The 26752-nt window shown below is 46.0% G+C and overlaps 1 protein-coding gene and 1 long non-coding RNA gene across 2 annotated transcripts; one reads left to right on the forward strand and one right to left on the reverse strand.

Annotated features, from left to right (window-relative positions):
• Positions 1-4479: 4479 nt before the first annotated feature.
• Positions 4480-5822, reverse strand: LOC121437827. The gene is made up of 2 exons (XR_005973012.1): positions 5751-5822; positions 4480-4717 (listed from the first exon to the last, which is right to left on the reverse strand). It is a non-coding gene; the product is annotated as an uncharacterized LOC121437827 (long non-coding RNA).
• A 371-nt stretch (positions 5823-6193) lies between these two features.
• LOC121437824 (DENN domain-containing protein 2D) lies at positions 6194-26331 on the forward strand. Its single transcript, XM_041637878.1, has 12 exons — positions 6194-6340; positions 10608-10783; positions 11560-11672; positions 12284-12353; positions 14021-14098; positions 14958-15098; positions 16535-16683; positions 18966-19143; positions 22388-22429; positions 22814-22898; positions 23341-23580; positions 24169-26331. The coding sequence occupies exons 1-12, from the start codon at positions 6283-6285 to the stop codon at positions 24243-24245; spliced, it is 1407 nt and encodes a 468-aa protein (XP_041493812.1). The 5' UTR covers positions 6194-6282; the 3' UTR covers positions 24246-26331.
• The last annotated feature ends 421 nt before the right edge of the window (positions 26332-26752 follow it).

Below are 26752 nucleotides of genomic sequence, written 5' to 3' on the forward strand. Positions count from 1 at the left end.
GAGAGAGAGAGAGAGAGAGAGAGAGAGAGAGAGAGAAAGGAAGGAGAGAGAGAGAGAGAAAGGAAGGAGAAAGAGAGAGACACTAAATAAGCAAAGCAAAATGAAAGGAAGGGAGTGAGAAAAGAAAATAAGAAAGACTTGAGACAGAGGGACGTATGAAAAATGCTGCAGTAGGGGCAAAGTGCCCCAGAATGAGACCAAACAGGAGAATAAACACAGAACAAACAAATCACATGGGCTCTTCAGTCAAGAAAAGATCTCTCCAAAGACAGGAAGGAACACCCCAGCAGATTGTTCATTGTCACACATGGGGCAGACACCTTTGGCTGGGACAACAGTTTGCAAAGCTGGCTTCAGGTGTTCTCGGTCACAGCATAAAAGGTTGTCTTTGTTTCTAGTGTTTAGGTGCTCTTTTCCTGATTTTAAATGTCATTACATGTTCCTGGCAGATAGGTAAAGTATTGTTCACATTACTTGTCACAGATTAGAAGCCAAGAATTTAGGTGGCTTGAAGGACACTCAGCTTATCTCAAGAGGAAGGGGAACAGTTCAAGACTATTTGATGGTATTACTAAGCTCTCACAGGTCCATTACTGGGGAAAGTTCATATATACATATACGTGTGTGTGTGTGTGTGTGTGTGTGTGTGTGTGTGTGATCTTATGATCAACTCAGCAAACACTCCTGTGACTCATTCTGGAATATGAGACACTGAGGCAGGCTATACTCAAGGGCATTTCCACTAGAGCAAGTCAGCGGATGACTGCCATGTGCACACAGGTCAAGGGATAAGCAGAGAAGCATCTAGAAGGGGAATATCTGTGCCCCCTCCAACAGCTGCAGTACTTCCTCTTTAAAGATCAACTTCCCAGCAGCTTCTCTTATCACAAAACAGTCTGAAGTCCTCAGCAAATGCTACATAAACCTCATTGCCATGCTCAATATCCTCGTGTAGAATTGAAGGCAAGGCCAATGACCAAGTTAAACGAAGTGGCACAGAGGGGACATGTAGCAGTCTATCTCAAGAAAAGAAATATGCCTAATTGCAGGAAAAAATAGTTTTGGTGTCTATAGACTCTAACGTCAGCCATCAGAATGGGAGTTTGGTGCTTCTTGGCGTTTCTGAGAACTATCCAGAGATAGGAACCTATGGTACCTCCTGTCTTTAAACTCGGAGACTGCAATGAACTGAGGGCTAAGAGACGAGTAAAGAAAGGAACCGAGATTGCAGATACATTCAAATGTGTTCCTTCTAATCTTCACAACAACCCTTGCCAGGTGGTTTTATTACCTCAGGAAAATGAGGCTCTGGTCATGCCTCACCCAAGAATGCAGCGTGAGTGGAATGAGTCGGGCTGAAGTCCATGTGTGTGAATCTCAGAGGCCTAAGTTCATTCTGTCATGTCCCACTGCATCCCTTAGTGAAGTGTGTGTGTGTGTGTGTGTGTGTGTGTGTGTTTGCTTGCAATATTCTCCCACTCTCCCTGCCCCCTGCCCTTGGAAAAAAAAAGGAAGGCTTTTCTTCCACTTAACAGCCAGACTGGACTGAGTGGGAGAATAAAAGGATAACTCTAAGGGTCAGAGGAAGCCTTCATCTTAACAGAAACTGAGGTCTCAAGTGCTTTCACTTTCTTATCTATAAACTTACAGTGTCTATATTCATTTCTTTCCCCCCTTCAGTTAAATTTCCTTCCATATTAAAGGAAGGCTCTTGACTTTGGGGTAATATGGCTGATTAGAAGCTTCCTCTGTATGACTTTCACAGACCATATCATGAAGAAAGAGAGGAGCATAGGGCCTCTGAAAAGCATGGAGAAGCAGAAAGGCTACCTAGAGAAGGTAGAAAACACCCTTGCCTATCGCTCTGGCTCTCTGGGCAGGGGCAGTAAGGACTGAATCAGTTTTGCATTATGAGACTGTTGTTAGCTTCTGAGGATCAGGGCAAAGTGCTATGGTTTGAGTCCAGAATTTTCTTCACAGGTTCTTGTGTCTGAACAGCTGATCTCCAACCTTTAGTTACTAGAAGTGGTCTTTAAGGGTGAGTCTCTACAGATGTGTAGTTCAGGTATGGTGATGGTCTAGCTTTTGTTGGTGCTTTCTTGTTTTGTTTTGTTTTTGAGACTGACTTCCATTCCATGTAAAGCTATGACTTTGACATTCTGGTCCTCTGCCTCGCAAGTGTTGAGATTATCACCAGCATTGATTACCACACCTACCTCAGATCGTTCTCACAGGAAGACATATAAGTGGTCAAAGAACAGATTTTTTTAAATGTTCGAACATTCTTAGTCATAAAGGAAATTCAAATAAAAACTGTGCTGCGATGTCTCATTTCAATCAGAACCATCATCAAGAAGACAAGAGTTGGGGTGGGAGAAGAACGTAGGAGAAAGAAAACCACATATTCTGACAGAATGTAAACTAGTACAGTCACTATGGAACTCATCATGGAGGGTCCTCAGGAAACAAACTAGAATTATCATGATCTTCTTAAACCACTCATCGGTATATACTTGAAGGAGTAGAAGTTAGTATATAAAAGGGTGTCAATGGTGGCAGCTCCACAGAGCCACCCTCACCAGCTCAAGGTGTTCTCCTAGACTTTTAAGAACCTCAACTTGGGCCAAATCGTGGTTTTGACACAGAAGAGAATTTCAAGACTAGCCAGAATAGATAGTGAAGCAGAGCCAAAACTTGTCCAGTGATAGTTTTAATATAGGCTTAAGCACTATGGCTGTGAGAAGGAGATGTGCTCATAAGAAATGATGCATGCCCAGATCTGGTGTGCACTTCCCACAAAAAAGAGTGGAAAGTAAGATGCTCCTGAGTGTATTCTCCTCAAGGGAGCAATGAGCAATTGTCTTACACACACACACACACACACACACACACACACACACACCACTAGTGACTGGAGCTACATCTCAAAAGGTTATTAAGATCTCCTCCATTATTTCCTCCTTTGATAAAAGAGAGGTGGCTCCAGAGATGTGCTACAAAAAAACAAAACAAAACAAAAAACCAGAACTCACTAGGGCTGAAAGAGGGGCAGTGTACCATGTAACTTCCCTGCAGTAGGCTTTCAGGTGAGACTCCTAGAAAATCCACAGGATTATGGATGGGGAGGAGATGGCCTTAGGCAGTTGATAATTGTGCTAGAATTCCTGCGTTTCGACTGGCAAAAGCTTGCACCAAGTTTCCAGTTGACAGGTTTCATTTTTATGGCTTTAATGACATGAAACCTTGGGGATGCCTATATACCAATGCCCGTTGCTTGACTGCACAAGATAGCCAGGTTATGCCATCAGTCTAGGTACACATTAAAGTATGAATGGATGAAAATGTGGCATATATACACATCGGAGTATTATTCAGCTATGAAGAAGAATGAATTATGACCTTTGCAGAAAAATGAATGACCTGGAGATAACTATATTAAGTAAAGTAACTAGACTTAGAAAAACAAGTACTGCATATTTCTCCCACATACAAAATCTAGCTTAAAACGAAACATGAAAGTAGAAACAGTAAAGTAGGGGGAAAGTGGGAGCTGTTACAATGGAGAGGGAGACAAGAGATAGAGTTTGTATATGTTGGAAAATGTCAAAATGAAACTCATGTTTATAAAATAATATATATTCCTAGTAAAACACAATTAAGCCCAAATTCCACTAAAGCTTGTTTTACCCACCTTCTTTTCCTCTCAGACTTTGTTTCTTCCATTCATTCTTTCTTGAGTTATAAACCTTTAATTTTTTCCCCTTTCCTATCTCTTTGCCAAGAACAAATGCTTTCTTGTCTTTCTCATAGAATCCACCACGCTAAACACAAATATCCCTTCAATTCGAGGCCACTGAACTAACTCCCCCTTCCCCCGCTGTTGTTCATCCTTCCCAGAGATGTAGATCTTACTTCTTCACATTCCACTAATTTCTAAATTAATTCTTGGTCCGTTTCCACCTCCATTTCCCTACAACCAGTAACAACCTTTCTGACACTGGTCTAAGTGAAAGCCTATTAAAGCTTTCTAAATCCTCAGGCAGTGGCGGTCCATGCCTTTAATCTCAGCACTCAGGACAGAGGCAGGCAGATCTCTGAATTCGGGGCCAGCCTGGGCTACAGTGTTCCAGGACAGCCAAGGCTATATAAAGAAACTCTCTCTCTCAAAACAAACAAACAAATAAAGAAATAAAATAAAAACCCTAAATCTTTAGTACAAAGCACCTAGTAAATGGCTTTATCATCACAGTAGGAGTGCACTGGTCAACTGTTTCCATCCCCCACCAGAGGTCGTGTGGTATCCCCCAGAGGTTGTGTGGTATCCCCCAGCCATTTTTTCCTACTTTTTCCCTAAAGGAGGCATCATCCTGACTGCCCATGCTATAGGTTAGTTTTGAATTTTATGTAAATTGAAGCATATCTATTCTGGGTCTGGTAACTCTTGCTAAAAAATCATATTTGCACAGTATGGGCATTATATTGCATGCAACAGGGGCTTATTTGCTTTTAATGCTGCATAAGACACAATTGTATACTTTTGCTGTGATTCGCCCATTTTTTTTGTTGTTGTTGTTGTTAATGAACGTTTGAGGTTGTTTCCACATTATGTTCTGGCTGCTTCAAATGTAGATTTTACTTCCTCACATTCTCCGAGCAAATACAGTTCCCATTAATCTTCTTGTCCATGTCTTCTTGGTGCACATATATTCTTAATCGTCTGCTTATAAAGGAAGAAAACACCGTTTGGCCCAGTTAAGACAGAATAACGTCAATAAATTGTACAAGGTTTTCATAAGCAGCTCCTTTTTTTGTGAGAGATTTTTTAAGCTGTGGGTCTCATAAGAGAAGGAATTTGGGGACAGCCATGTCCTTTCATGTTTTCTCATGGAAGGATCCGAGGGATAGGAAACAGAAATAAACTCTAGAATTAAGTGCAAGTTGCTTGCTCCCAGAATAAAGGCAACTCAAAGACCCTCTGCCCAGAGTAGTCAATTTAATGCCAAGGCTGGCTGTCCAGTTCCTTCTGAACTAAAGAGCTGAGGAATGTGGAGTCACCCAGGGTCAAGACATGGAGAGACTGAAGAGGACTGTGGACCCCAGACTTTTTTTTTTCTTTTTTCTTTTTTTTTTTTTTTGATCTTCATTTCCTTTTGCCCTTTATTCCTGAAATCAAGGTTAGAAAGACCATGGTGGACACAGAGAGTTCAAGCTGACTCTGCCTGTCCCTCTCTTACAGATACCTGTACTATCCTGGAAGGAGAGAGGATGCACCTCTGAAACCACAGGGGGTGCTTATCACAGGAACCTGGTTAAGTCTGGGCCTATCTAGAAGTCATCGGAGGTGAGGAGAGAAAGAAAGGCAGGGCTGCAGCTGTGTTGGCCTCAGAAGAGTAGTGGAAATAGTTACAATGTTGACAATAGGCATCCTTTACATTTGTATCACAGAACAGTTTTCTAAAGGTTTCCTAATCCTAGACAGTCAAGATCTGATCTTCACACGGCAACGAGGCTCCCAGTATCCTCCTTTTTTTTTGTGCTTCTTTTTTTTCCGTTTCTTTATTTATTAAAGATTTCTGTCTCTTCCCTGCCACCGCCTCCAATTTCCCTCCCCCTCCCCTAACCAAGTCCCCCTCCATCGTCAGCCCAAAGAGCGATCAGGGTTCCCTGCCCTGTGAGAAGTCCAAGGACCACCCACCTCTGATCTGTGGACGAGCAACGTCGAATGGTCGAATGGAAGGTGGAGTCCTTACCTTAATCCACCTCTCCAGTCCCTTCTCTAGGAAGAGATGACAAAGAAAGAGAACTGGAGGTAGCCAGCTCCTACAAGATTTGCAAAGACAGACATTTAGCTGGAAGGGAGTAAGGTCTGAGAGTTCTTTACCTTCTCTGGTTAGTTTGGAAACAACTGGGAGGTGCATCTCCCAGTCCTTGCACTGGAGGTAGGGGTCTCTTCAGACACCTCTCATTGTGTTTTTGAAAGTGGAGTTTCACAGAGGGTTGCAGTGTGGTGGCACCGCCCCTCCCGGACTCGCTGTCTAGCGCCCTCTGTCACCCCAGACCTTGACGCGCAGTGGGGTAGGGTGGGGACCAGGGAAGCGCGGCCAGGCCAGGTGCACCAGGCGCTGGGCAGGAGCCCGGAAGGTGCGCTGCCCCGCCCCAGTGCCCCCCCTCCCCGCGCCTCCCGCGTGAAAGTGAAAGTTCCAGGGGGCCCCAGCGCAGGTCAAGGATTGGGGGGCGGGGCCGGTGCGGACGTGGGAGCCGGCGCCGGGCACTGGAGGGGCCATGGATGGGCTCGGCCGCCGCCTCCGAGCCAGCCTGAGACTGAAGCGCGGCCGCGGGGGTTAGTGCGGGTCACAGCGCGAGGGGAAGAGGGCGTGGGGACCTGGGCGCCAGGACTGTATACTCAGTGCGGCACCGGGGGACAAGATCGAGGAGCAGTTTGGGCGGGATCTGGGAGGGCTGGGCAGGAGGCAGGTGAACTCAAGAGAGCAGGTAGAGATCAGCGAGTGGACAGACCTGTTGGGCTGAGGGGGAGCGGGTGACTAGGAACCTGCAAGGGTTGTGGGGCTCTGGGTTGCTGGCCACGTGTCCTTCCATCCAGGAAGCTTGTAGAGCTTTATGGCTAGAGTTTGGGCTGCCAAGCCCTCCAGGAGACGCTTAGCTTCCCTTCTTAGCTAGCTGCCTAGGACTGGATTGGCGGTTGTTCAGTTCCTGGGAGCCAGCTTGTCCTTGCTGATAACTGCGCCACAAAAACTGGCTCTTCAAGACCTTAGGACTGGCCAAGGCGCGGGGTCTGGGGGAGGTGGAGGGAGGTAGAGAATAGGTACTGTCAGCCCAGCTGTTTTCTCAACCCTGACCTTGAGTTCTGACCAGTGAGGTGGGAAGCGTTTCCCTGTTCAGGGTGTATGGAAGGGATGAAATGACAAGATCTTGTCACGTTTCCTTTCTACGTATCTGGTGCCTTGGGGTTTGGAAGAAGGGCAATTAGGATTCATTAATGTATCCATTCATTCAACAAGCATCTGTTGTTTATGGCTGGCCAGTGCTATCCTTGAGCTGCCACCCCTGAGTTGGTTCAGAGCCCGTGGTTCTGAATAGAGGCCTGAAGGATTTGTAGGGGTCATCCCGAGAGTTCACCCCTTCCAGTATTTGCAAGTGGTCTGTGGACCCCTTTCGTAATAGGCCCCGGTACTTGAGGTCAGTACTTCCTTCTCGGATCTGCAGTGACTTGTGACTGATCTGCTCTTTGTCCTTTCTCACTTCTGCCACCCTCACATCTGCTCCAGCTGTGGTTGTTTTGGCACATGCCTCTCTTCTCTGCATGCAGGGGAGGGGTCTGCAATTGCTGGAGCAGTATTGGGGGAAAAAATGTGACTTTTTTTTTTTTTTTTAAATTTTCCTGCGGAGTTCTGGCTTGGTTTTCTTGGGCTTCCTAGACCCGGGTAATCTTCTGCCACCCGACCCTTACAGCAGCATAAAGGTAGCAGTGGTGGTGGTGGTGGGGGGGGGGGGGCTTGTGGTTGAAGAACAGGAAGACAGGCCCATCTATATGTGCCTGTTCACAAGTTTAGCACCTGTCAGATCATATGGGTGTGACTTTTTCAACTTTCTTGTTATCCTTCTACTTCCTGGGGGATTTCCCCTTCTGGCTCAAGCAGTTGTTTCTCAGAGGGCTGTCTGTGGGTGGGTGCCTGCGTGCTTGAGTGCGTGAGTGCGTGCGTGCCTGCGTAAAACAATAGTGGGGAAGACTGCTGTGGTGGTTCTGGGTTGCTAGCAGCTAGCAGCTCGCCAAAGAACAAACAACAGCCTTTCAGATCAAGGTTCCCCAAAGTCCCCTTTCCTTCAGGTGGTTGTGGGAGGGGCTTTCTGGTGGAGGAACTAGTGTAACCCGACTCTTAACTTCCTTAGAGGGTGGCTCCTTTCTCAATTAAAAATGAGGATAAGAATTCATTCCCGCGCATGAGGGATTAAGTGAGATGCGTTATATTATGCAGGAGTTTGATGCAAATTAGTTCTTCTCATGCTTTTCTGTGACAAACGCTTTTGAAAGAGGGAGAAGGAGAAAACACTCTTTTATCGACTCTCTTGAGCCTCAGCCTAAAAAGTCTAGTTACTTTTCTTTGGTCTAGGATCTCTGCCTTTGCTGTTGCCTACTTTCTCCTGATAAAGCAGGAGGAAATGGCGTGAAAATGCTGCCCCAAGGACTTAGGAAAAGACTTACTTCCTGAGGTTCTGGGATGATCGGGAAGATGATTCTGGCTGTCCAAGCCATCATTTGATTACTGCTCCCCTTCCAACACACACACACACACACACACACACACACACACACACACACACACACACACACCATGTGAGGTTGACTGTGTAATACACCAGAAGGCCTGAGCTTGGATTTGGAACCCTTGTAATTCTCATCTTCTACAGATCCTGTTCATTTTAAATTACCCAAGTTACTTAATTCCTCAGTTTTCCCTTCTGGTTCAGGCAGGTGCTTGTTCCTTCAGACACCCTGTAAAGATTATGTAACATGTCTATACAGAGTACAGGAAAGACACGTGACTGCCTGGGGTGTCCTGGTTTATCCCTCACACTGTTCCAGCTCTCATCCTATTTACAATGATTGGGGCTTCTCCAACAAGTCAACTTTGGACCTCCGAGTCCCCACTTTTCCTGGTGCCATGAAAGCCCAGTTTTAGAGCTCTTAGGAGCAGAGGGACAGCCTTCCTACCATAGCAACCCACTCCCTCCCAGAGGATTGCTAATTCTTTGCAGGAGTGCCAGACACAGGCACCAGATCACTTTGCTTCCTCCCTCCCCATTAAGCAACTTCCTGGCAGGGGCTCTTTCCTCTTATCCCATGCATTTCCTTATTCAGGACTTTCTGTGAGAAACCTGGGTTATCAATAGCTCCTTTCCCCCTTCCTCAGCCTTTAGACACAACACTGGGTCTGCAGTTTATGATGTTGACCTGGCCCAGCCAGGGGAAAGACTGAGCAGGAGTCCAGGAGGGGTGAGGATGCACTTATATCCGCATTGTTGCTGATGAAACCAGTCCCCTACTCTAGGCTAGGGACAATGTCCTGAGTCAGTGCTTCCTTGGGAAAGAAGGAATCTGCTAGAGTCTTGGAATAGTCCCAATGAAAAAGTTCCCTGTGTTAGACTAGAACATTTTACAGGGAGTTAGGGGCTTACCTTTGTAGTTATTCCGTCAATATCAGGAACTTCTCAGAGGTGGGCTTTGTTCTTTCCTTCGCCGTCAGGAGCGAATCCATGGGGTCTGTTGAGAGACTCGCTCTCTTGCTAGAAATTACTTTTAGAGAACTGGATAAGATTACTTAACTGATTCAGGGTAAGGCAGTGGCATCTTGGTTGCAGGAAGTGTTCAGTCCTGTGTTCTTGGTTGAGATCCTGAAGGCCTATTTCAGAATTCGTCAGTTGGCTTGGTCGGACTTTGCAGTTTCTGATGAGCAACTTGAGAAAGCAATTTGAGAGAATAACCAAAGATATGGGATGTAAAGTACCTATGCTGAGATCAAAGAGGGGCTGGAGTCCATGATCTGGTTTTTCCAGGCATCCCTCACTGCCTAAGGTAGTAAAGACTCACCACATGGTCTGCGGCACCGGAATTTAAAGCTCTTAGTCCAGAAGCAGCTGTGCCTTGAGATGTTTGCTCATGACCTTTTCTCTTACCACACCCTGGGGCTCCTGGGAGGAGCCAAGAGCTGAGCTGTAGTGCCAGGATGCTGCCTCTGTCAGTGCCCATGTTAAGCTGCATCGTGGGTCCTTTCACATCCTTCTTGCTCAACTACGGAGTACACAGGATGGAAACTGCTCTCTGCCTTTGGGAGACAGCGCATGGTTCGGCTTAGTAAAGCTGTAATTGGAGAACAAAGCAGAAGGCTCTTTCTCAGGCTCCCTGTGGCCAGCCTGCAGGAGAAAGAACTTCCATGCCCTCCAAGCCCAGAGCGATGGAAGGACAAGGGGTAGGCCGAACCCTCAGGCTGCTCCGAAATCGCTTGCCACGACTTCGAGCAGGTCAGAACTGGATTGCCTACTTCCTTTTTGGGGTGATCCTCTTATGGGCTGTTTCCTCCTGGAGTGCTCCTCCTTCTTTTCCCTTTGCATGCCAAAATCCACATGGCCCCCATGTGATCGGACCGAGAGGATTACCTTATCAGTTTGCAGAGCTAGTCATGTCTCCTGTGCAGCTCTTGGTATGGCCAAAAGAAAATGCCCTAGGGGCTCATCTGATTATTTAGAACAAATTTCCCCAGGGTGTTTGAAATGCTACCAGAGCTGCTATGGTAGGCAGAAGTACAGTTTCAGTCATCAGGCCTCCAAGAACCTACACAACATGGCTCCTCGGTTTCTACAGCAGTGTTTTCTTTGCCTCCCAGTGTCACTCCACAGTTTCAGGTTTTCCAGGACAGGTGTGGAAACTGCCCACTTGGCTCTGGTCCCACCCAGTGACTGGTGGTGCCTGGTCAGGCTTGGGTATCAGCACTGGCAACGTGGCCTTGAGGCATGCAGGTTGCCCAGGTTCTCACACACCGTACAGAATGGAGGAATGGAATACTCAGGGGGCCCCTGCATTTCCGTTTTAGGACCTTCTCAGAACAATACTGGGGAAGCTGCCACAGAACCAGAGAGGACCCAGGAACATTCCCTGTCCAACTTTGCTGGAGGCCAGCACTTCTTTGAATACCTTCTTGTTGTTTCTTTAAAGAAAAAGCGTTCAGGGGATGACTATGAACCCACGATCACCTACCAGTTTCCCAAGGTAAGGACGGAGGAGAGGTGGGGCCTGAGGGCAGAGGTGGGGAAAGAGAAGGGTGTTTAAAAGGTGGTGAAGTTCTGCTCCCTACCACCCTGCCAGCTCTGGAGCTCTGAGCTCACTGCTCTCATTTCCTTTGTGGCCCAGCCCTAGCTTTCTGGTATCACCCCGAGAATCTAGGTCTGTCTGCAGTGACTGACTGACTAAACTTCTGGAGCAGGGAAATGAGCCCCATGCTCTCACCCTCTGGGAATCGCCTCGTTTTTCCGAATTCCACCTCAGTCACCTTTTCCGACAGAAAAGCTCGGCTTCATCAGGGATGCCTAAGGAGGCATGCCCTTCCTGCTGTGTGGTGGAGAATCAGGCAGACCCAAGACACAAACACAGGCTAAGATCAGACTCCCGGAGCGTTAGAGCCCCCCTTGTGTGGTGGTGCACTGGGTGAGGGCAGTGCAGCATTCTCTGCGACCCCTCTTGTTAGCAGCTCTGGAGAGGTTGTTTCTTTTCTTTGATGTGGTATCTCTCTGATGTCATCCTCTCAGGGTTCAGATGACCTGTCTAACCTCCTTTTTGAATATGTAAAATTCCTCAGGATAGTGAATTCTAATCCCAGGTTATATTGATGTGGCCTAGAACAAATTTTCTCTTAGGGGTCATTCCAGCTAGAACTAGAATGCAGACTATGTCAAAGGCACCTTTGTACTCCATACTAACAGGAAAGAAGGCTAATAGCCTTCTGGCCCCTGCCTCCCTGCCTAACTTTCCTTGCCTTTTCCTTCCAGAGGGAGAACCTGCTCCGGGGTCAACAGGAGGAGGAAGAACGGCTGCTCAAAGCCATTCCTTTATTCTGCTTCCCCGATGGGAATGAGTGGGCACCCCTCACAGACTATCCCAGGTAACCACTCAGCCTGGGGACAAGGGTATCAGATATGGATGGGAAGTCAAATGTGTGGCCCTTGTGCTCCCCCCATCACTGAGAGTTTGCTGAGTTTTTACCATGGAAATTTTTGCCTAGGGTCCTTTAGGCCAAAGATCTTAGCTGTGACTTGACCTCTATCCAAAGATGCTTGAGAGCCTCTATCCTGTCCTTCAAGAAACAGTCACTCTTTTTTTTTTTTCTTGACTCTGCCACTGGCAGAAGGTAGACAAGAAAGAAAGCTTTTGGACTCTAACAAGACAATATCAAGAAGCTTCTTACATCATGAACACTGGAAGTCCACGATGACTTCAAATTTTAGCTAAGAAATGCCTTCTCTGAGTCTTGCTTACTTCGTCTTTAAAGTGGTAATACTAATCGAACCTCCTTCAGAAAGGTTATTTGAGTCTCAAATGAGGTGATCATTTGGGCTTGGCACCACTGCGTGCTTAATAAGTGACTGAGGTGATCACCCTCGTGATTAATCAGCAACGCCCCTTGGTCCTCCTCTTCACTTCTCTGATGCTGACTTTAATCTTGTTTTAGAAATCTCATGAGCAAATGCACAACATTGGTTTGCTCTCTCTTAGGGAGACCTTCTCATTTGTCCTGACCAACGTGGATGGAAGCAGGAAGATTGGATACTGCAGGCGCCTCCTGGTCGGTGCTATTCAGAACCTCAGAACCGCTCCTTCCTCTCTGCAGACTGTTTAGCTCCACAGCAGGGCTTGCCAAAGCCGCTCCTACAAAGGCTCAGGCGCAGTGGCAGTGGTGGTTCTAGGGAGAGTACATCTCCGCACATGCTGCCATGTTAGTAACCCCACAAGAACAAGGACACACTGTCCCTCCCCTCCCCTGCCACTAGGCTACCGTCTGGGCTCTCCTGGCTCAGTGAGATGCTCCAGCAGAACCCTCTTATAGTCTTTTCTATGCAGGCCTGCTTGCCTTGTTCCCTGGAGCCTCCCTGACAGTCTGAGATTTGAACAAGGTTTAATTCTTGGCTTTCAGAGCAAGGATTCGCTAGACAGCTTTCCAATGCTTTCCTCTCTAGACATTTCCTCATGGCTAAGACACACTAGTTTTTGTTCTCACTGACCTTCAGCTCATGTTAGTCATGAGTCAGTAGTGTTTACCTTTGGGTTTCTGGCCCCCAAAGGTTGCCACTCACACCTCCTTCCTCCTTTTCTTCCTTCTCTTCTCTTATTAGCATGTAGCCATTGTATATAAAAGAACAGATATCATGGTATTTTCTTATGTATAATCCATGTACTTGAACTATACATACTTGCTATGCCCATCACACCAGTTCCCCTGCTCTTTCCAAATAATCTCATTTCTAATTTTATGATCTTCATCCTTTTTCTTTATTTTTATTTAAGTGTGTGAGTGTTTGACTGGATGCACATAAGTGCACTGTGTGCTTGCCTGCTGCTCCTGAAGGACTGAAGAGGGAGCTAGGTCCTCTGGAGTTACAAATGGTTGTGAGCTACCATGTAGCTGGGAACCAAACCTAGGTCATCTGCAAGAGCACCAAACTCTCTTAATCATGGATCTGTCTCTTTGGCTCTCCTGTCTCTCTCTTTTTAAAAGAATATATATATATATATGTGTGTGTGTGTGTGTGTGTATGTGTATGCCTACGTGGGATGTGTGCATATGTACATGTCTGTGTGTGAGCTATGCACAAATGTGTATGGGTGTCTTATGAGGCCAGAAGATGAAGGGGCATCCCCTGAGCTGGAGTCAAAGGTGGCTGTGAGCCATCCGCTGTCAGTGCTGGGCATTGAATTTGGAGTCAGTGCTGGGTATTGAGTTTGGATCTTCTGGAAGACTACTGTGTGCTCTTTAACCACTGAGATACATCTGTAGCTCCTCATGTCTTTTATTTATGTCTTCTTTTTCTAAAATCCAAATCTTGCATATGAAATAGAAAGCATGTATTTGTCTTTCTGTGCCTGGTTTCTTTGGCTTTAGAGAATAATTGCCAGCTACATCCATTTTCCTCAAAAAGTCATAATTTTGTTTTTCTTATTATATGACTAATACTCCACGTTGTTTATATGACACATTATTGTTACCTTTTCATTTGTTGAGAGGCACTTAGGCTGGTTGCATAATGTGGCTTTGTAAATAGCAATCATCATCTTTTGACTTTGGTGACTATTTTGACCCTGGGTCTGTTCCATGAAGAGAACCTCTGCACAGGCTCTTCTCCATCTAACCACTGGCCCCCATCCACAGCACTCCACCTTTTGCCCCATCAGTCCCATGTGGGGGAAACCCTTGTGGAAACTGTAGCCCTGAAGGAAACTCTTGTTCCTCCCCAGCCTGCCGGTCCTGGCCCTCGCCTTCCCAAAGTATACTGCATCATCAGTTGCATCGGCTGCTTCGGCCTGTTCTCCAAGGTAAGGTTAGGACAAGATTCCTTGGAGCCTGTTAGGCAGGCCTGTTCGGCTTTCTGGCTCTGCCTGGCTGCTTGCCTTGCAACTTGAGCCCTTAGTAGAATGTCTTCCTGATAGCCCAGCCAGTATCAAGAATATTGGGTAAAACTGAGACAGGAGGGACCGGAGCTTAACCCTATTTAAAGGAAATCTAGGAGACGGTTTCCCCTTCAGAGAGAACTGTTGTCTGTTCTTCTGTCTTCCTGGTGGGTATGAGGCTCAGATGAGGTATAACATGAGAAAATCCATCAAAAAAATAAAAAAAATAAATAAAAAGGAGGGTACCACGAAAGTCTAAAGGCAAAAACACAGTGAGGATCTCTAGATTTACCCTGACTTTGATTAAGCTGGAAAAGAAATTAAGGACTTGTGTTGCTGGGGACAGAATCAAGGCAGAACTGATTCTGTCCATGGACTGTCTTGGTGGCCAGAAGGACTGGCTGTGGGAGAGGAACTTAATGGTATTCTGCTTGGGTGGATCTTCTGTGAATCACACTGAAGGCTGGTGGCAGCTTCACCCTGATGACAGTCCAGAGGAAATGGGACAGTGAGGCCCAGAAGGTTAGGCTTCTAGACTGCTACTCCAGCCAGTGCTAACATGGAAGATGACTTGCTAGGCTTGGTACTTTCATGTCGGTGCTAGGAGAAGAAAGGAATATGAAATCAAAAGAAATCTTGGGGGTGTAGGTTTTGTCCATGAGATGGAAGCCAGTTGGTGGAGGGGTCTAGAAAATACCAGAGTAGAAGCAGAAGCAGTGTGAGAGCCATAGGGCATTCAGTAGAATCCCTTTAAGCCTTGCTTCCTGTGGTCCTTTCCCTGCAGATACTAGATGAAGTAGAGAAGAGACACCAGATCTCCATGGCTGTCATCTACCCATTCATGCAAGGTCTCCGAGAGGCAGCCTTCCCCGCACCCGGAAAGACTGTCACCCTTAAGAGTTTCATCCCTGACTCAGGCACAGAGGTAGGCTGACAAGTGTGTGACTGGCTGGAGAGGGTGGACATCTGTGGGACTGCCCAACGCTCTTATTTCATTCACCTGGCTAACGTATAGGGAAGCTGAGCCTGGCATTATGATTTTTGGCAGAGCTAAAATGTCACCCCAATGTGCTACACCTTCTAACCTGATGTCCACCAGCAGTTACTAGCCTATTGAGTTTTGTCTGTGATCATGTATGGGGCTTAGTTTGTCCGTAGTCTCCAAACTCCCAGTTGCTCTTACGCCTTACTCCTATTCTCTCCGTGTGCGTGTCCTGTATCTCTACCCTACAGTCTCCATCTGTTTTACTTCTTATCACTCATCCCCACCCGTACGTCCACACCCATGTCATGAGGTTCAGTTGTTCCGAGTCACTAAAGAACTAGAGGCCCAACTGGAATTCCAGTCAGGATCGCGGGGACTATGGAAATTCCACGTGTACCTCTGAACCTGGTCATTCTTACAGAAGAATCGGGGAGTCACTAGGAAGAATAAGTATTGAAGGGGAAACAAGGACTGAGGTGTTTTGTGCCTAAATGTGCATTTTCTGGATGCTGAGTGAAAGGAATGCGGCTCCTGACTCGCGGAGCTAAGTCTCATGGAGAAGGCACATAAGTCAATGTGTAAGTGAGTGAATGGTGTGTACACATTCCAGAGAACGTGAGAGCCAAGAGAACCAGAGGAAGATTAGGCAATCACACTGAAAGAGAAAGCAGTGTGTAGCATGAGAAAAAGGTGAGGAGGTCTTAAGATGACCAAGGTGGGCATCTGGGGCTCGAGGATAAGAACGAAGCGAGGAGATCAGTATATGGGAGGCTTGACCCATGCCAGGCTTAGGCAGGAGAGGAGCTCTGCCCCAGAACATGTGGATGATGAGGCATGTGGAGATGGGGATGTATCCCAGGCTGGACCCCATGAGCCATCCACATGGTGAGGCATGTGGAGATGGGGATGTATCCCAGGCTGGACCTCATGGGCCATTCCCACGGTGAGGCATGTGGAGATGGGGATGTATCCCAGACTGGACCTCATGGGTCATTCACATGGTAAGGATTGTGGAGATGGTGATGTATCCCAGGCTGGACCTCATGGGCCATTCACATGGTAAGGATTGTGAAGATGGGGATGTGTCCCAGGCTGGACCTCATGGGCCATGCACACGGTGAGGCATGTGAAGATGGGGATGTGTACCAGGCTGGACCCCATGAGCCATCTACACAATGAGGCATGTGGAGATGGGGATGTATCCTAGGCTGGACCTCATGGGCCATACTGAAGATTCCACCTAGCTGTCCTCAGGGCAGAAGGAAGCCACTGCTGGGTGAGCCAGGATCAGATCTGTCCTGTACGAGGAATGGGATAGGCCTGTTTAGGTCTGTGGTTTTGTATTGCTGAAGCCTCTCTCTCTGGTCGTCCCACAGTTCATCTCACTGACACGGCCCCTGGACTCCCACCTAGAGCATGTGGACTTTAGTGCTCTGTTGAACTGTCTGCAGTTTGAGCAGATTATTCAGATCTTTGCCTCTGCAGTCCTGGAAAGAAAAATCATCTTCCTGGCAGAAGGTCTCAGGTAAGCTCAGCCGCTGGCTGGCCACACTAATCCGCACCCCCGATTCAAGGGACATTACTGGGGCTTCTTAAAGGCAGCCTGACTATAGAGCCCATGTGTGCACCTTCCAGCTTTGAGTTCCTGGATCTGCATTTTAGGCCTAGAGAAACAGGTAGTGCGACTTGTCTGGTCATCTCCAACCCTGATTGCCGCCTGACTAGAATCTAAGAAGGACATGGAGTGTTCCTGGTACAGTACAGGTGGGGCCAGCTAGGGTGAATGCAGACATGATTCTGTACTTATGCAAGGCCAGGCTGAGGGAGGGAAGTGGGTGGGGAAGAGGACAGGAAGCTGTATAATGGCATGGCGGATAAGCTCATCTCCACACTTATGAACTCACTGAACAAATATTTATTGCATGTCAGCTGTTTGCCAGATGCCAGGCATTGGGGAGATAGCAAGAAGACTCTGTGTTTGCTCTGAAGGAGATGAGGGGTTATGTATTTGCTTTAAGCATAGGTATTGAAACCAGCAGAATGACTTTCAAATCTTGTTCTTCCACTTTTAGCTATAGTTCTGCTTAGGTCAGCTTCTTACTTCTTGAAGTAAAAATCTGCTTATCTGTAGGATGAAATTGATTGGATTTGCTTTATATGGTTGTGATGAGGAGGATTAAAGGTGATGATGCACAGTTGTAGACACCCAGGGCACCGGCAGATGCAGATTGGTGAGGACGACCTGCTACGCTCAGTCAGTTCACAGTTGAGTATAAACCTGTATGTAGAAGCAGGAAGCTACCATGTGCTGGCTACCACCTTTGAGAGAATTCAATCTGAAAAGGATGTACGAACACCTGGGTCAGGCAGAGGGAAAAAAACTCATAAAAAGAGTAGGGATTACTCTGTAGCCCTAGCTGTCTTGGAACGTACAGAGATCTGCCTGTCTCTACCTACTGAGTGCTGGGATTCAAGGTGTGTGTCATCACAGCAAGAAGCAATAATTTTGATCTGTCCTTTGATCTATCTATAATTTTGGTACTATCCGTTGGGGAAGAAGGAAAAGAAGTTGAGGACACTAGAGAGGATCAAGGGATGTCACGAGTTCAAGAAAAAAGGAATCTTGGCAGGTGTCAGGGGGTCTGTGTGTTGAACATAGTAACGTCAACAATAGTGAAAAAGGAAAATATCATAGGCTAATTCTTGTGGAAAGGGTCATGATTTTTGTTTCAGAGGAGGCTCTGCTGCTCCAGTCCAGTGTGGAAGAAGTTTTTGTGGCAGCTGGGGCTCAGGCTCCAACTAAGTTCTTTCTCTATTGATCAGTGTTTGGGGTGTGAAGAGGCTGCTCATATACCTCTCAAGAATGAACTTTCTCCAGGAAATATTAACACTTCCTACTTTCTTTCCACATGGAATTTTCAGTAACTGGAGGCTGGTGCAGGGAGGGGACTTCCAGCTCGCCAAGTTTTTTTAGCTAGGCACTCAGAGACTTGGTCTTTCAAACTCAGGAAGTGCTAGCTTGATACCAAGGTTTCCGCATCTATGTTTTTATTGGCCTTAGATGTGGGGCGATTTGGCTGGAGAAAGGAAAAGCCATGAGAGCTAGTGGAGAATAGGGAATCCAGAGATGGGCTGTGTATGGTGAGGGCAAGGAAAGAGGTCGAGTTGTGACTTGGAGAGTCATGCCATTAGGAATCCGTGTAGCAAAGTCTCCAAGAGTCACCTCTGTGGGACTTTCCGGAATTTCTGAGTAGTGGTTCCTGGAACCCAGGAATTTCCCAAACTAACTCGGGCACCAACCTGAGAGCTTTCAGTAACCTCAGATGGCTACAGGGAGCCTTAGGGGTACATGGCTGTGGATGATACTTCTGCCTCTTCACCAAAGCCTGGTGTCAGCTGGCTTGTTTCTTCACTGTGCTGTGAGTTCTTCAAAGAAGGGCAAGTGCTATTCTTCTAGTTATCCCTGTCCATTGCAGAGTAGAGGCTCGCTCATAGCCTGCTTAAATGAAGACATGTCTTCTGAGCCACTCTTATTTTTAGTCAGTAATGACTTGGAAGAACTAGCTGGGAATAGAGATTAAAGGGGGCCCCGCCCTGGTAGTAGGGCCTCGCCTCTCCTGATTTCTACCCTTCTCTTAGCAACAAGTAGCTACAAGCTCTATGATCTCCATGGCTTCCAGACTTGATTTTTTTTTTTTTTTTACCCAGCGTAGGAATATTTCCAGTAGCTTCTGTAGGCGTGGGGCTCTGAGTCAGTGCATAGGAACAGAGAAGCCTCGCTGACCCATTCTTTCTTCTGTGTTCCAGTACCCTGTCTCAGTGTATCCATGCTGCAGCGGCTCTGCTCTACCCCTTTAGTTGGGCACACACGTACATCCCTGTGGTCCCCGAGAGCCTTCTGGCCACTGTCTGCTGCCCCACCCCCTTCATGGTTGGGGTACAGATGCGCTTCCTACAGGAGGTTATGGACAGTCCCATGGAAGAGGTAAGCTGCATTGAAGAGAGCGCACGGTTTATAGCCTGGCAGGCTTTGATTTGTATCCTAAGTCTGCTGCCAACAACTGTGTGATTTGGGACCTATCACTTAACCCCTTTAAACCTGAATTTATCAGCAAACTGGGGATGGCTGTCTTCAGTTGCTAGAGACTGAGGAAAATGACATGGCTATACTACTAGCTGGGCACCTAATACTCAGCCCATGTCCAGTGAATGTTGGTTCTCTTCTTTTGAGTGACTCCTTTTTGGATTTAGGAAGCAAGATGCTGCTTATTCTGAGCTCATGGGACGATCCTATTAGCTCATTCTCCATACTGAGCAGTCATGTGAGTGATCTCTCAGTGAAATGAATGATCACAGCTGGCTTGTGCAAAGCACACCCCCTCTGGAATTCAAATTCCTTGGAAACAAGCCCTTTTGTAAACTGTTAAGTCTTGAAGATGAAGAGATGTGAACAAGTACCATCTTTATGAGTAGCCCAGAGCTCAGTGGGTAACGATGATATAGAATCAAATCCGCCTTGAGTTTGTTTCTTGGTAATGACCCTGAACACAGAAGAGAGTTCAACTGTGTAAGTGGACAAAAGTAAGATGATCACATACATCTACCCCCAAAGGCGGACAAACAACTTGAAACATGTGCTTTGATCTAAAGACTGTAGTATCATCGCTATAGCTGAATACAGGACTGCTTGGGAATGTCAGCCCAGATTAACCATTAACTCACTGTGCAGAGGCAGAGTTACCTTTTGAAGCATCCTGATGCAAGCACTAAAGAGGCCCGGAGGTAGTCCTAGTGGGAGGATTTCCCCTTTGCATAAGAGGTTGGTGAATCCAGCAAGTCTACTGTGCAGATGGGGCGGCAGTGGAACTCAAAGAAAGGCCAAAGCCCTGCTTTAGAAGGTACTCCTGGGAGGGAGAGAAGTAGGCTGTTGCCTTTTGTTTCTCCAGCTCTTGTGCTGAGTACACATGCCCTGTGAACAACCCTTAGCCTTATGAGTAACTGGAGCAGGGTATCAGCCCCACTTTAGCAATAAAACCTAAAATGTCTCAACCCCAGAAGTTATGTAACTTCCCTCCTCTGAAACTGAGGCTCCTCCCAACAGTCAGGCAGGAAGACAAACGAAGGCCAGTAGAGCTCTGGATCTTGCTAGTCAAGAGCTTTTGCTCAATTTATCCCTTTGCAGCTGCTCTGAAAAATGGGCAAGAAGGATAAGGGAGGAAGTCATATGGAGTGCACGCACAAGTACTCTTTGGGCACAGTGCAAGTTTCTCTGATTCTCCACAGAAGCTCTCTGAAAGGAATTACTCCATAGACAGTATGAAATTCTGAAAAGATTTTTGGGAACAACCTCAAAAAAGATATTCATGCCTACCCTTCTCTTCATTCCCAGAAGAACAGCCCTCCTTGTATGAAGGCATTCAAACTTTATTTATACATGTTGTTTCAGGCCTGGACTAGTTCAGGGTTTCTCCTCTGATGTTGGATAATTACAGTGCAGGCCGTGCTTTGGCAAATTTTCCAGTTTCTCTTTCCTTATATTTGAAAGTAGGGAACACATAGGGATCCTTCATTCTATTGTCAAGACCCAGGTAGGAAACTGAACATAGGACCGACCCCAAATAGTCCTTAAATGCCAGCACAGGATCCGGAGAACTATTGTTCATTGGTGATCAAATCCCCATCTAATGGTAGCAGTTTGATACTGTCATTGTTGCTGGTTTTGAATGTTAGTTTTAAATATAGTACAGGTTGGTTGTGCTATTTCTTGCTAGTAGGAAGTGAAAGTAAGAGGATCAGAGTTCAAGACCACCCTAGACGACATAAGATCCTATCTTAAAGCAAAACCAAGGATAATGTCAGAGTCTATGAGTTTTCAGGTGTTAAAATGTGATCATTTAAAATATTTTAATTTGAATATTAGAAGTGGTCCAATTACCTAACCATACTCTAAGGAATCAGCAGCATGACTGTTTCGTGTTGTGCTCTAAATTGTAGGATTTTCAGGCTGCGCTTGCCTCATATGTAGCCAGTACATGCATTGGCCCCTTTGCTTATTTTCCTTTCTTCTTCCTGTTGACCCTGAGCTCATGTCCTCCCCTTGCTGAGTTTCCTGCTGGCTCAAGGCTGTTATTAAGCCTTTAATGAACTGAATCCAGTCCAACAGTATGCTAAACATGCGCGCTACCACTGACCTCCACTTCCAGCCAATCTGAGGGAGCTTCTAAGAACTCTAGGCAATTGTACCTAAGACTGCAAATGTGAAAAGCTCAAAACATGGCTGCCTCTGTCCAGTCCTCTGTTGAGTGCACCAGAGGACAAGATGCTGAAGGAGGGTGGGAGAGAAGAGGAATGTGATCTCAAAGACCACAATTTAGGTCTCAGCACCATGACCTCTGGGAACTGTAGGCGAGGAGGCGCACTGAAGAAACCGCTGACATGATGGCTCCATAATATGGTCAATACTTTTACTGCAGATACGAGATAACTGCGAGAGGCATCTAGAAGACTCCAGAGCAGAAAGAAGTAGACTGACCAGTGTCAGCACATAGGACGTGGGCAGGGCTAGGGAGGAGGAGAGAATAGTGGAGGGAGGGAGATGGCAAGAGATGCAGAGCAGAGTAGAGCATAGCGAGAAAGAATAATGAGAGACAGATACAGGAGAGGAGAGGAGGGAGAGAGGAAAAAAGAGAGCAGAGAATAGCAGGATTATGGATGAGTAGCTAGCGGAGTCCTTTCTCAGAGGGAAGGGAAATGACTCCTTTTGGGAGGTGGGAATGAGTTTCACTATTTCCTAAAGAATGCTGGCTTATAGCTAACAACCAGAAATCCTCTTATACGCCAGGTTGAACTTGTGTCTGGATATTTGAACTGCCTATTGGAGTTTGGAGTTCCTTTGGTTCTGACACAAACTTATTTATGTTTATCTCATCCACAAAATGAGATAGCACCTGCTTCACAGAACTACTGCTAGAATTAAATAAAATATGCAAATATGCAAAGTGATTATTGTGTGTGTGCCATGCACATGGCTCTGCATTAAGAAAGCAGTTCCTATAAACAGTTTCCTACCTGGGGAATGAGATTTCTAGACACACAAAAAGGAATGAGAATGTCAGGCAGAGACAGTCAAATGAGAATTACAAATGTTGATGTTGCTGCTATAGTTATGGGAAGAAAGGGAGTTGACAGTTGAGGTTTGTGGAGATAAAGCCATTCTGTGTTTACTTCAGGTCCTGTTGGTGAATCTTTGTGAAGGAACCTTCTTATTGTCGGTAAGTGTTTGTGCTGATGGCACCTGCTGGCACAGACTTGCCACCAACATCTTTTGAGTCTCATGATGCCCACTGATCAACAGACACACTGAGAATGAACTTGTGCTATCTTCCCCTCGTAAGGCCACAGGCAAGGACCCAGATGCCTTACTGACTGATGCAATATGCCAGTGTCTTTTGAACAAGCAATATACACTTGTGGGGAACCTTGCTCATGCTTGAATTCAAACGGGAGGCAACAAAATGACTTCTGTTCCTCTCTGTGGAGCTGTGGTTTGGGGTGGAGTAGAGCAAGAACTCAGGGCACGCCTCACATTCTCCTGGACCCCTTCCTGATCTCCTGACCAGAGTCCTTGACCTTGACCTAGCTCTGTTCCCTTCTAGGTTGGTGATGAAAAAGACATCCTACCGCCAAAACTGCAAGAAGACATCTTGGGCTCCCTTGGTCAGGGGATAAATGAGTTCAAGAGTAAGTTCTCGGCTCTTCTTTTACTTTAGGCTTTCCCAGGGAGCTTGAGGGAAGGATTCCCAATTTGTCTACTAAAATAAACCCATTTACTAGCTTGTGTCAGGGGACTAGACTCTGAATATGAAACTTTGCTTCTTTTCATAGGAAATGGTAGAGAATCTATATCCAGTTCCTAGTTTCATTTTTTTTTATTTTTTTTTTTATTTTTATTTATTTATTTTTTGTCTTGTGAGACATGGTCTCAAACTTATGGCAATCCTCCTGTCCTAGACTTCTGGAAGTTGGTATTGTAGCTGTAAGCCATTCACATCTCAGGCTTCCTTTCATTTACTCAGTTGCTTCCCCTGGGAACTTCTGGCCAACAATAGAAACCATAATTAGAGGTGAATTTGGGTAATTTAATCTTCTGTTGCTCTATAATGGGTCTTTCTGTCTCCTGCAGCTTCAGAACAAATCAATGAGCATGTTTCAGGCCCTTTTGTGCAGTTCTTTGTCAAGACTGTGGGCCACTATGCGTCCTATATCAAACGGGAAGCCAGTGGGCAAGGCCACTTCCAAGAACGATCCTTCTGTAAAGCCATCACCTCCAAGACCAAGCGCCGATTTGTGAAGAAGTTTGTGAAGACACAGCTTTTTTCCCTGTTCATCCAGGAAGCAGAGAAGAGCAGGAACCCTCCTGCAGGTATACACAGCTACACCAACTTCTCTAGAAGTGTCTCCCTTAAGGAGTACCTTTATTGGCACATACCTTTAATCCCAGCAGTCGTGAGACAGAGATGGGTGAATCTCTGTTGAGTTCAAGTGACTGCCAGGAAAGCTCCAAACCTACAGAAAAATCCTGTCTCAGAAAAGAAACCAAAAAACAGACAGAGGCGTCTCTTCAGTGGCAGGCAGAGCAGTGGGGGTCAATGGGCTCAATGGAAGTTACCAGAGAAACTGCTTCAGGGGCAGGCAGTTTGTACAGAGATGTCTGTTCATCACTCAGCAGCCTGAGCCCTCTTTCGTTTTATACTGGAGCTAACTACTATTTGTGGATTCCCCTTCGGGTCAGATTAAATGTGGTGAGTGCCTAGAGATTCTGGCAGCTTATGGGTAGGGGAGAATGTGGGGTCTTTCTGTTTTTTTGAGTCACAGTCTCATTATGTAGCCTCAGTTTCCCAATAGCTAGGATTGTAGACATGTAATTCCACAGATCAGACTTCAGGCCTGTTGAGAGTACTTACTCCTGAGCTCATCAGTTTGCCTAACTAACACCTGTTTGAACTCACAGGCTATTTCCAAAAGAAAATACTTGAATACGAGGAACAGAAGAAGCAGAAGAAAGCAAAAGAAAAGACTGTGAAGTAAAAGCTGTGGTGAGCAAGTGTCTAGAGCTACAGGCCAATTTGGACTTTGGCCCTTCTGGTGTGACAGGATCAGCCCTGGAATCCACGGCCTCCTTCCAACTGGTAACCCAGTCTTGCTTCAAAGTGGTGTCTGAGTTTGGAATCCTTGGTGTCAGAATTCCTCAGAACTTTGAGAGCTCTCATCCCATCTGAACTCATTGAACTGTACTCAAAGCTGCACCTTTAGCAGGATGGACACAGTAGGAAACAGCAGTACAGCTGCAGGTGTTTGACTAGAAGTCGCCACCAATGCCATCTTCTGGGAACCACCGTTATAAAATCCTCAGCGGAGAACACTGTTGTGGCCCAACGACACATGTACAAAATTGTCGTGACGTGAGGATGAGAATAAAGATAAAAACCTTGTTGTTTGTCCATCTAGGAGGCACCGCATAGGAGAACAAACTGAACTAGACGTGGAGGAGGACCTGGTCACACTAGGCTATTTGGAATCACAAAAATCAGGGGTCAGCAGCTCTACTTCTAGTAAGAAGAGAAAGAAATCTTGATCAGAGTGGCCACAGCATAGTAGTCTTTGGTACTAGTCTGGTGTGCTTTCCAGTATCTTGGGCAGAAACGGGTAGCAGGAAGAAGGCAGCTTTGGCCTCAGTTGACAGAAGCCCTTCAAAGCTGTCTCATGACTTTGCTAACAAGGCCAGCCTGCCCATAGCCCAGTTAGGGTTAGTCCTTTCCCTTCAATCTTAGGGTTTAGGGTTAGTCCTTTCCCTTCAATCTTAGGGTTAGGGTTAGTCCTTTCCCTTCAATCTTAGGGTTAGGGTTAGTCCTTTCCCTTCAATCTTAGGGTTAGGGTTAGTCCTTTACCTTCAATCTTAGGGTTAGGGTTAGTCCTTTACCTTCAATCTTAGGGTTAGGGTTAGTCCTTTACCTTCAATCTTAGGGTTAGGGTTAGTCCTTTACCTTCAATCTTAGGCATCTCACCTCAACCACTTATTAAGGTTCCAGTTCCATTCTCCAGCTCAAGGTGAAAAGATCTCTGCATTGGCATTCCCCCCTTTGCAATCCAAAGTATTGACAAGTTATCTGGGCCCTTCTTTTTCTATACCTCCACTCAAGTTTCTGTTTAAACCTACAAGAGAAACATCTTGTCTTCTAGAATTCTTTGAAATGTTTCACTCTGTATTTTCTTATTGTAGCCTTTAGAAATTTCTGAATTCCATACAAAGAATGCAAATGAGGTGGGGGTGTAACAAGAAGCAGAGGGACAAAATGGAAGTTGAAAGGATACACTCTGATTTGATGAACACAACTCCTGCTGCCGGTGGCAGATGTCCACGTGCCATACCTAACTGTAGTTTTGCAGTTTCTAGGAATCATTATATCTTTTCAGATATATAGAAGTGGTTGCTAAACCTAGTTAGATCTTGAAAAGTTTCAAAACCCAAGAACCAGAATGCTGTTAAGGCTGTGAAAATACTAAGGCTCCAATATAAGTCTACCAAATTCTCTATAGTGATTGGACCTGGACTGCGGTAAAGTGGCACAGCCTATAATCCCAGCATTCAGGAAGCTAAGCAAGGAGAACTGAGAGTTCAAGACCAGCTCGAGTTACTGAGGGACTTTATCGAAAACCCACTCCCCCAAAAGTCCTGGGAATATGTTTTCTAAAAGCATCCACATTGTTGAATGATTCTCATACTCTAGTAGGTAAATGAACACAACAACCCGGGTTGGGTGAGGCTCTGTACAAACCAATCATTGGCTGATGTTGCTGATGTTATCTAGGGCCAAAGGAAACATAAACATGACTGCTTTTCAGATTCTCTCCATGGCGAGGAAAAAAAAAATTAATACATGTATTTATTTCAATTATCCTTAAATACCTCTGTTTATAGCTTTGGTAACACTAGTTAGAATTCAGAAGACAGCCCAGATTCCATCTGGAGTACAGCAATAATGTGTGATAACTGGTATTTCCTTTAGTCTTTCCAGGGCTTAATTTTCACTAGGTATAAACAATTGTTGAATGTCTGCTGAAATAGTCAAATAAAACGAGATGCAACTGTACTAATGGAGGATTGCCTGCCTTCCCCCCCCCCCCCCCCGCCTTCTTAGATTATCTTTACATCCCAGTCCTCCCTCCACCCTGATTTTCCACATCTTGTGTAGCTCAGACTGTCCTAAAACTCCATAGTAAAGGACAACTTGAATTTCTGATCCTCCCGCTTCCACCTCTGAATGCTGGGATTCACTACCCTTTGTACTTCTTTATAGTAAAGAAACATCTGGATACAACAAAAACAAATGTGATTCACATAGAACATTCAAACAGTAGTCTAAATACCAAAAAGGAAAAGGCAAAGTCCACCACCACCCCATTTCTGGGCAATGACTGAAACGTGGGAGTAATGACTGCAATAGAAAGAACCTACAGGAGAGAAAATGAACAAAATATGTTTCCTTTATAAAAGATTTAACAGTTTCTACAATAGAATGGTCAAAAGCACATCA

The sequence above is a fragment of the Microtus oregoni genome, unplaced genomic scaffold (assembly GCF_018167655.1).
Source record: "Microtus oregoni isolate MIOR12 unplaced genomic scaffold, Mior012 000054F_ref0000373, whole genome shotgun sequence".
Classification (NCBI taxonomy): domain Eukaryota; kingdom Metazoa; phylum Chordata; class Mammalia; order Rodentia; family Cricetidae; genus Microtus; species Microtus oregoni.